A 10,794-nucleotide genomic window follows, 5' to 3' on the forward strand; every position below is an offset into this window, starting at 1 on the left:
CAACTCCAAGAGACCAATGTACACTTTGTGAAAAAAGGGAAATCAAGTTTGGACCTGTGAAGCTTGAGCCCCACAGACAGTATCAGATGCTGGTCTAGCTGCTGCCCTCAAGACACCCAGTCCAAGTAATTGGTCTCAAGGATATCCTGACATCACTCCCAATATAGCTACAAGACCAGAGTGCATGGAGATGGAGGCATGATCCAGGATGGGGTCAGGAGAGGAGCAAGCACCATAGAAAGCCTTGGGGACTGATTCCATCCAAAGGCTGCAGGAACTCCCTGGAGCAGAGAATTTCATAAAATTTGCTTTCTCTTTTAGGATCTTTCAATGACAGAATGAAAGCTGGATTGAGTTAGGAAAACTGGAGATAGGGAACCAATCATACTTATCTTGTCACTGTCCAGGAGTGAGCAAAGGACACAGCCATAGCTAGTGACCTATCAAAAAAAAAAAAAAAAAAAAAAAAACCTGCTGTAGCTCCAGCATATAACGATGTGTCTTCATTTCTTCATTTGTAATATAAAAAAGGAAGTAGCTACCACCCATCTGGGAGGAGAGATTGCTCTTGTATAGCTTCCTGTGTTATTTGCAGTAGTCATCAGAAGGCCGTCCTCCTTTCATACAGCAAGTAGAGATGTTTAATAGCTCTTGAGGCAAAGCAGAGTTTATGAGCCCCGTCTGACCGCACACATTCGGGACTAAGCCCAAACACAATGTTCCTGACCATGCCCGAAAACTGCTGAACGCTGTCTAAAATTATGCCATCACTACGCACGTCAGCAGCGCTGCTGAATGAAACCTCGGCTGTTCCCTGAGCCATTGCTCTGAGCAGCATGTCCTTGTACCGTCCTCTGTCTTCCCCTCTCCTGTACAGAATTGCAATGTCTTGGGGCAGATAGCCATCATGGAACAGGCTGTGGCATTTTTCTGCCACACAGCAGGCTATTTGTTCTAGTGTCAGGTTAGCCTTGATCTCACACACACCAGGCAGAGCCTGGGCACACATGGCTTCCTCATAGGAAGCCTCTTGGAACATTGCCAGCATGTCTGGAGCTATGTTGGAGGGAGGGTTTCCTTGGAGCCTTTTCATTTCTTCTTTCACGACGTTTGCTATTTCCACAGCACAGTGGATCTCATTCGTGATCACTTTTCGAGGAAACTGAGCAGAAGGAGCAGGAAGGCCGCTAACATCTGCATGATAGGTTTGGAAAGGATCCAGGAAAAGCCAGAGGATCCCACGGTGAAGGGTTTCACCTGCAGCCCCCTTCACTTTTGGATGGGTGATGCTCTTAGCCTTCAGGTACCAGTCACCGTGTCTCCTACAGAAATTCTCAGCCTCATCCATCACTATATGTTTAATCTTTGGGAACTCTTCTCTCATGAAGGTCCTCTGGGTCACAACTTGGCAAGTGACTTGTTGGCTGTAACCATAAAGGAGAAAAACAGGGTTTCAGGCATATAAACAAAGATAACAGAAGGTTTCCTAGCTCTCTGGATTGGAAATAGAGGCTAATTCTCCTTTGCAGATTGATTCATTAATAGAGGCAGTACAACAAAACCACTCTGCTTCCAAGGTACCTGGCAGATAGAATACAGAGTTTGGGGATTGCTTAGTTAAATCTTCATGTGAATTTCTACTCTGAAGTAGTTAGACAGTCAGGTGGTTTGTGCCTATAATCCCATCACTCAGGAGTCTGGGGATCCTGAGTCCAAGGCCAGCCTGGGCTACATAGTGACCATAGGCCAATCTAGCCTGCATAGCAACACTTGATCTAAAAAAAAAAAAGTTAGGAAATCTTACGATTTCTACTGGTCCAACTGTGATGCTTGACAGGGGAAGACAAGATCACTACAGTAAAAGGGAATCTCAAAAGTAACTCATGCCTGTTCCTACTTCCTTAATTTGTCCTTTTAGAATTAGGGAACAGTCTCCTACAGGCATATCATAATCTATACATGCAGAAGAGGTATGTGCTAATTCAAATTTTGTCTACAGCAAGTTCTGTTTCTTTACTTGTCTGACAAAAACCAGAAACTCCTTTGGGTTTTGGTAAGAAAAACACCAGTTGCTGAGTTCCTTCAAGAAGACTGAAAGAAAAAAAAAAAACCCATAGGGCCCTTCCTCTCTCTGGTTCATTTCCCTGTTGTAGTACATTGTAGCATGCATATATGCTACATAAACACGCTTCCCAGATCTGACTGCTTCTTGTCTTCTCTAAGGATCTAATAGGGTGCACTCATACAGATCTTATGTCTACAGTTCCTGGGGCTTTCCTCTCTGTGCTTTGACTTGTAACCACATCCATCCTCTTCGAGGTTGGTCTGTGTGGCTCCTGAAGAAAAGCACCGATTTTCAGCTCTACTCATACCTTCCTCACATTAGGGGTTTGATAGGTATTTGGCAATTGGAGTTTTAACTGGGACATTTTAAAAATGTAGCTACAGAGCTTCATAATGTCCACGGTCCCTAGCACAATTTCCTCCATAATCTAGCATCTGTAAACATCCCAGCATCACCATTTCCCATAGGTCCACACTCTGGCTCTACTCCAGTTAGAGCTCGTTTCTCACTGCCTTTGACCTTGCTGTGCCGTTTGCCTAGGAGGCCCTCCCCATCTCATTCACTTCTCCTACTGTTTATCGTTGGCTTGATTGCTTTTGATACAGGGTCTCACTGTGTAGGCCAGGCTGGCCTCAAACTCTCAGTCCCTTGCTTCAGTCTGGAATTACAGGCATGCACTCTCCCACCTGGCTTCCTAATGATTTAGTATGGTCAAGAATCTCCTTCCCTGGAGAGTATTTGCTGACCAACGTCCAGCCTGTGTGAGGCAGATCTTTATTATAATACCAATAATACAACACTTGCATTGATTATTTTGTAAACTCTTTGTCGGTTTTTTTCCTCTGACATTATACTTAATAGCATCTAATGTAAATACTGCTCAATAAGACTTTTTTGAATAATTAAAACTAAAGGAAAAAACATGAATTTTTTCTCTCTGCTAAATTGTACAACGTCCACTGAAAGCTAGAAATTTCAATTAGAATTAAAGTTACATGTTTTCTAAAATTACTAGTGCAGAACAACTCAAATGTGTGAATATTTTATGAAAAAAGTTAAATTGTATTTAAATTTAAATTCCTGATAGATATAGTGACTAATTATATAACTAAAACACGAACCTTCCAGCAAAAAGTTACTTAAAGTAAGACAGGTTCATTTCTACTTTTCTTAGATCTAAGGACACATTGTGGGATTGAATTAGAGTCCCAGTTGGGCATGGTGATGTATCTCTATAATCTCAATGCTCAGGAAGCTGATACAGGAGGATTGAGCTTAAGGAGAAAGACTGTCACAAACAAACAAATGACAAGCATCCCTGACCTGTGTGGAGGTTGAATATGATAAGGTACCCATTTTAGAGGTCAACCACATTTGGAAATCTGCGTTAACTGAGGCTTTTGCACTCCCACAGTCAAAAAGCATCGTTAAACCTTAAACTTCAAACAAATTGCTTTTGTGACTATGTTGGGAGACTTTTTTCCCCCTGAATTTTAGATAGTAAAAATTCTCACATCACAAAATCCCTGAGGGAGTCATTTTCACAAACATAGAGGATCTCTTTTGGTTTGCAGTGGAACGCATCCTTGATTTTCTCCGTGATCTTTATGGCTAGAGCTGTCTTCCTGATTCCCGGAAAGCAATGGATGAACAATTCCCGGGTTTCCTGGAGGCTCTTGGAGAGTGAGTTGCATTGGTCTTCTATACGCTGCTTGAAAAACTCAGAGCCCAGCTTGTCACTCAGCACCGACCTGGAGCACAGTGAGACCACTACAAGGGCTTGTAGCACATTCTCCACTTCTGTTTTACTACACAGCTTGTAGGATCTGGGGTAGTACACTGGGGACTCATCAGGTCTGGGCCCTCTACTGGTCAGGTCTATCTGCCTTGGAATGACGCACACTTTCCCTGAGTAGCCGCCAAGAGTCTGGAGCTGCTGCTTTAACTGAAGGGCGGTGTTGTACATATAGTCAGAACCTCCATTCCAACTCGGGTCTGTTAAGATTGTGTAGAGTACCAGAGGGCTGTTGACTGCTACCAGGAGAGCATCACACAGGACATTCTGCTCTTTTGTTAAACCAATGTCACTAGCCCAGCTTCTAGAAACTATCACAATCCCATGAGAACAAGGATGTGTCTGTGCCTTCAGTAAGTCCTCCAGTCCTTGATGATCTGAGAACAGCTTCTTACAGAGGGATTCTGGCTGAAATTGTAGGTTTGCCTGTGTCACTGAAAATTGAAGGAATAGAAGTTACCAAAACTTAAAAAAAAAAAAAAAAAAAAGCACAGGGCTGCTCTTGCAACCTTGTAGAAAAGGACAACTCTAGCCATGGTTTTCCTTTTGCAAAGAGAACATCTGAGGCTGTGATAAGAGACTCCCACACCTGGCAACTCTAGCCTGAAGGAAAGATGTCAGGAAAAGGTCTACTGAGAACAGGCTCTTGGAGCCTTTTCCTGGTCCCAGATGCACACAGCTGCTGGGAAGGCATTCCTTTCTGTAAGGGCTTTCTGTGGAGCTGATGCTTTGGGGGAAAGTAAGAGTCCTCTTTAGGTCTCACAGTGGTGGCACTCAGGAGGCAGAGGTAAATGTAGGCAGATCTCTGAGTTCGAGGCCAGCCTAGTCTACAGTCAGTTTCGGGACAGCCAGGGCTACACGAAGAAACTCTGTCTCAGAAAAAGAAAGAAATTAGGAAAGGGGGGGCCTTTGTGGTGGTATTCTGTTCCCCAAAATATTGTGCACACTAATAAACTTATCTGGGGTCAGAGAACAGGACAGCCACAATATTAAACATAAAGGTTAGGCAGTGGTAGCACATGCCTTTAATCCTAGCATTCCAGGGGCAGAAATCCCTCTGGATCTCTGTGAGTTCAAGGCCACAGGATACAGCCAAGTATGGTGACTCATGCCCTTAATCCCAGAAAGTGAGCCTTTAATCCCAGAGAGTGATGGCAGAAAGCAGAAAGATATATAAGGCGTGAAGACCAGAAACTAGAAGCATTTGGCTGGTTAAGCTTTTAGGCTTTTGAGCAACAGTTCAGCTGAGACCCATTCTGGATGAGGACTCAGAGGCTTCCAGTCTGAGGAAACAGGATCAGCTGAGGAACTAGTGAGGTGAGGTAGCTGTGGCTTGTTCTGCTTCTCTGCTCTTCCAGTGTTCACCCCAATACCTGCCCCAGGTTTGTTTTTATTAACAAGACTCTTTAAGATTCATGCTACTGGTCTTCTTTTAGAAAAGTTTTTGTTTGTTTGTTTTTGTTTTTTGAGACAGGGTTTCTCTGTGTAGCCCTGACTATCATAAACTCACTTTGTAGACCATGCTGACCTTGAACTCACAGAGATCTGCCTGCTTCTGCCTCCCAAGTGCTGGGATTAAATGTGTACACCACCACTGCCCATAGAATAGGAATTCTTTTTTTTTGGGGGGGGGGTTCGAGACAGGGTTTCTCTCTAGCTTTGGAGCCTGTCCTGGACTAGCTCTGTAGACCAGGCTGGCCTCTAACTCACAGAGATCCACCTGCCTCTGCCTCCCGAGTGCTGGGATTATAGGTGTGCGCCAGCACCGCCCGGCAGAATAGGAATTCTTTTCTTTTTTTTTTTTTTTTTTTTGGTTTTTCGAGACAGGGTTTCTCTGTGTAGCTTTGCGCCTTTCCTGGAACTCACTTGGTAGTCCAGGCTGGCCTCGAACTCACAGAGATCCGCCTGGCTCTGCCTCCCGAGTGCTAGGATTAAAGGCGTGCGCCACCACCGCCCAGCCAGAATAGGAATTCTTAACCAGAGGTCTGAAGACATTTTATTTTATTGTTACTTGTGTGTGTGTGTGTGTGTGTGTGTGTGTGTGTGTGTGTGTGTGTTCAGTATATGTGGAAGTCAGAAGACAACTTCCAAAAGTAGACTCTCTCCTTCCGCCGTTATAGGCCCAGAGGTTAAACTCAGGTTATCAGGCTGGTGGCAGCAGCCTTTACCCATCAAGCCATCTCACCAGCTGAGACAATGTCTGGAGACTTTTTGATTATTACAACTGGAGGGAGGCTACAGGCATCTAATGAGTAGAAGTCAGGGATACAGCTAAACATTATATAATTGACTCCGTGTGTGTGTGTGTGTGTGTGTGTGTGTGTGTGTGTGTGTGTGTGTGTGTTCTGTGGTATGATTCAAATGTCAGTAGTGCTGAAGCTGGAGAAAATTTGCTTTAGAAGACGTTTGTGTAGCCCTGTGACTCCCTCTATATTAAAAAGCCATTACCCAGTTCTCATACGATAGAGACCCAAGGAACTCCTGTGGTGGTATTGTGTTCCCCAAAATATTGTGCACCCTAATAAACTTATCTGGGGTCAGAACAGCCACTAGATATAGAGGTGAGAAAATGGTGGCACACACGCCTTTAATCCTATCACTTGGGAGGCAGAGATCCATGCGGATCTCTGTGAGTTCAAAGCCACACTGGAAACAGCCAGGCATGATGACTCATGCCTTTAATCCCAGGAAGTGATGTCAGAAAGCAGAAAGGTATATAAGGCATGAAAACCAGGAACTAGAAGCTTTTGGCCTGGTTAAGCTTTCAGGCTTTTGAGCAACAGTTCAGCTGAGATTCATTCTGGATGAAGACTGAGAGGCTTCCAGTCTGAGGAAACAGGATCAGCTGAGGAATTGGCGAGGTGAGATAGCTGTGGCTTGTTCTGCTTCCCTGATCTTCCAGTGTTCACCCCAATACCTGGCTCCAGGTTTGATCTTATTAATAAGACCATTTAAGATTCATGCTACAAACTCCAGCACTTTCCATTTTGAAGACTAAAAGGCACAGGTGGTTGGAATTCAATACATATAGAAATTTGATGGGGATTGAGGACTAGGATTTAAGAAAACTTTCTCGGGCTGGAGAGATGACTCAGTGGTTAAGAGCACTGGCTGCTATCCCAGAGGACCCAGGTTCAATTCCCAGCTCCCATATGGCAGCTCACAACTGTCTGTAACTCCAGTTCCAGGAGACCTGACGCCTTCACACCAATGCACATAAAATAAAATTAAATAAATTATTTTTTTAAAAAAGAAAACCCTCTGTGTGTGTGTGTGTGTGTGTGTGTGTGTGTGTGTGTGTGTAATTGTAGGACCACATGTCTACTAACATCTTACATTTGACATTCTCTAAGAAAAAAAAAAGATTTGGATTATTTGCTATCAATTCCTCCCACCTTAATTCTTTTTTCAACACTGGGTTTCACACTTAGGACCTTGCCTGTCCTAGGCAAACACTCTACCACTAAACAATGCTTTACTGTATAAAAACAATCTCCTCGGCTGAAATGAAGAGGGAATATACAAACCTGGACTGGGCCACATAGTGAGATACTGTCTCAAAAACCAAACAGAGCTGGGTATACCTGGAAACAAACGGCGCTGCAGGGCCTCCTTACATTCCAGGGCTTTTGGGAGATATGCTGGCGCTGGCCTTCTTCGCGCAGGTGAAGCTGATGAAATCGAGTGAGCACTGGAATTGGTGGTGGGCAAACTGGAAGGATCTGAACATGTACACAGAAAGCAGTTTCAGATAAAATGAAAATCAAAAGTGGAAGAACTCAGGCCGGGCGGTGGTGGCGCATGCCTTTAATCCCAGCGCTCGGGAGGCAGAGCCAGGAGGATCTCTGTGGTAGTATTTTAATAAATAAAGTTGCCTGGGGTCAGAGCTATTAGAGCCATAGCAAGTGCGTGGCAGTGGTGGTGTACGCCTTTAAGGACCTGGAGGTTGGTACATACAGGCAGTGACGAAGCAGTCACATGATTGGGTTTACAACCAATCAGAAGCCAGAACAGAGAGACTCTAGAGACAGACACACAGGAAGGAGGGCTCCTCTTTCGGAGAGCTCTCTTGGCTGAGGAGGATCCCTGAATCAGGAAGGGTGAGGCTCTTGGCTCTGACCTCTTGGCTTTCTTCTCTGGATCGGCTCTGTGTTCTTCTGTCTGATAAAACCGTTGGCTACATCTACACTGAATTACATCTCCAGATCTCTGTGAGTTCAAGGCCAGCCTGGTCTACAGAGCGAGACCCAGGACAGGCACCAAAACTGCACAGAGAAACCCTGTCTCAAAAAAAAAAAAAAAAAAAAAAAAAAAGTGGAAGAACTCTGCGATTGTTCTTTCTACAGAAGCAGGTGTGAGGTCTTGTGCTGCCTCACACAGCTGTGCACGGCAGGAAAGGAAGCTGGGAACTGCTGGTCTCCAGTAGTTTACCTCACTAGGTAATTCATTTCAAACAAGTGGCATTTCTCCTATCTCTCATGAGGTGATGGTCCCTGAGTTTCCTTCCAACACTAAAATCCTGATGCCAGGTCACCTGTAAGAAGAAAGGGAAGCTGCTAGATGTCAGCAAAGGGCCACGTGCAGCACAGTTGTTATTTGAAGCTCTAGGACAGTGAGAGAAGCCCCATGTGGCCAAAGGGGGCAGCACAGGCTGTAAGTGATAGTTACAGTCGCTTTTAGTTTCCATCCAAGGTAAGAAGAAAATTGAAAGGGGAAGGGTCTTCCTGGGGAAAGGAGGAAATATATCAAACAAATTTAGGAAAGGACAAAGGATGATGCCATGAGTCTGCATGACTGACATCTGTATCCACTGATCTAAACGTTTCATCGAATTGGGAGCATATGATCCTGCAAACAAGGGAATGAGCTTATTTATAAGTCTTTCATGGGTTGACTAGGAGGCACCAAGGCTGACTGCCAAACAAGACGTAAGGGAAGCACAACCACAGCGGTCCTCCTCCCTCGGAGTGGTCCCTTCCCAGGGTATCTGTTCTTGTCTCATTTCCCCATGCTGTGGTGCCTCGGGACCAATAGTTTAAGATATTTGGTTCTAGATTTACTGAAATGTTTCAAATTTCTCTCTCTCTCCCCCTCCCTCCTCTCTGTCATCTCTGTCTCTCTTCCTCCTCCTCCCATGTCTCTGTCTCTCTCTGTCTCTCTCTCTCTCTCTCACACACACACACACACACAGAATTTCCCTACAAATACTTAGCACAGTGTCGTACTTAAATGGTGCTCTCTGGAGATTGCTTTTTCAGTAAAACTATTCCATGTACACAAGGAAAATCAGCCAATTTTTGTCAACAAGGTTTTACAGCACAGAAAAGGCACTCACAAATTAATTCATGGCTGATGATCTATGATAACTTGCCCCCAAAAGACTGAAATCCAAATTTCTTTTTCTTTTTCTTTCTTTCTTTCTCTCTTTTTAATTTCAAAGAGATCAGATTCTGAGTCATCAGAACGAAGCCATTAGAGAAAGAACACCATTGTGAGAGTGCATCTGTAAACAAAAGCACATTTCTGGTTTTTAAAACTGAACTACACGACGGGATACCCTCAAAAGGTGAAGAAGAACGTTCTTGCCCTTAGCCTCAGCAACGCCTCCTTTCTCTTTTTACCTGGCTGAATATCCAGCATCATGTCCACCCACTGTTGAGCCCCCAGCCTTTTGACAATATTGTCCTTCATGATCCAGGAATCCGGGTCCTCAGCAAACACGGCACAGCAGAAGGGCTCTACTTGAACCACACAGACATAGCCATACAGGGCTTCTTTCTGGTAAACCTTCAAAATTTTGGTCGTGAAATTCACCCTGGGCTTTTCGAGACAGAAGTGGTATGTGGGCAGCTTTTCTATGCAGTTTTTTATTTCTGTTTTCATTGATTCAGGGTTCATTTTTTCTTTCTTACATCCAAACACTTCTTTGCTCTTATCATCAACCCCAATAATTATGTATCCCCCTTGAGTGTTGGCAAATGCAGAAACATAATGAGCCAGTGTCTCTTTAATCCGAGGGACAATCTTTTTGGTGGTGAACCTTTTAAACTCGACATGTGTTGACTCTGTGAAGTTAAGCTTCTCCTTATAATTGAGTTTATCTTTCTTAAAAAATTCTGAGGCACACACCTTAATATCTTCTTCTTCCTGAATGGATCTGTTGAGGGTGCATTCCTGAGAATGCACCCTGGGGGCACCTCTTTGGGCTCTAGACTCTTTCTCTTTGAGAAGCTCCAGGGCACTGCTGGCACTCAGGTTGATGGCAGAGGTCACATCTCTCTGGTATAAGTTGGAGCGTAAGCTGCAAATCTTCAGTGGAAGGCTGGAGGCATCTGGGCTCCATGACTTTACAAAAATCAGCAGGTTGTGGTTCTGTTGCATACAGTCAAGGTACTTCTGTGAACCCGATGGAAGGAGCTTTTGAAACGAAGTTTCCAAATCCTGCCCCAGGCCGTGGCATCGGTAACTATAGTTTTTGTCATTGATCTCTGCTTTGATCACACCTCCTCCAGAATTCAGCAGTGCACAGACAGCCTGGATGATACTGGAGTTCTCGTGTCTTTTCAAGCAACTATTCGTCATCTTCTTCCTGTTCTCTTCTCCTAAAGTCACTTTGCCCAAATTTACGGTGATCTCAGCATAGGGCATTTTCTACACTCCCAGCAATAGCAGAAAGGTGTTCCTACATATAACCATTACAGAAACATTTCTGTATTAGTGAGATGTTCAGAGATGATAATATTTTCTTCAAGGCTATACGTTATTGGAGATACATTTTAACATTGGACATAATCTTTAAAAAGACATTCTAGTGGGACTGGGAACTGAGCCTCCACCTTCTCCCATGCCCAGCAAGTGCTCTTTCACTGAGTTGCATCCCCAGCCTTCCTTTCACTCACTGTTTTCACATGGGTCCTGCTGTCTCAGGCTCATG

At 44.3% G+C, this 10,794-nt stretch overlaps 1 protein-coding gene across 1 annotated transcript; it reads right to left on the reverse strand.

Moving 5' to 3' along the window:
* Window positions 1-476: 476 nt before the first annotated feature.
* Window positions 477-10,570, reverse strand: Slfn14 (schlafen family member 14). Its single transcript, XM_059269579.1, has 4 exons — window positions 9,482-10,570; window positions 7,445-7,582; window positions 3,580-4,294; window positions 477-1,424 (listed from the first exon to the last, which is right to left on the reverse strand). Exons 1-4 carry the CDS (start codon window positions 10,506-10,508, stop codon window positions 602-604), a joined length of 2,703 nt encoding a protein of 900 aa, XP_059125562.1. The 5' UTR covers window positions 10,509-10,570; the 3' UTR covers window positions 477-601.
* Window positions 10,571-10,794: the final 224 nt, after the last annotated feature.

Source organism: Peromyscus eremicus, chromosome 8a, assembly GCF_949786415.1.
Source record: "Peromyscus eremicus chromosome 8a, PerEre_H2_v1, whole genome shotgun sequence".
NCBI lineage: Eukaryota > Metazoa > Chordata > Mammalia > Rodentia > Cricetidae > Peromyscus > Peromyscus eremicus.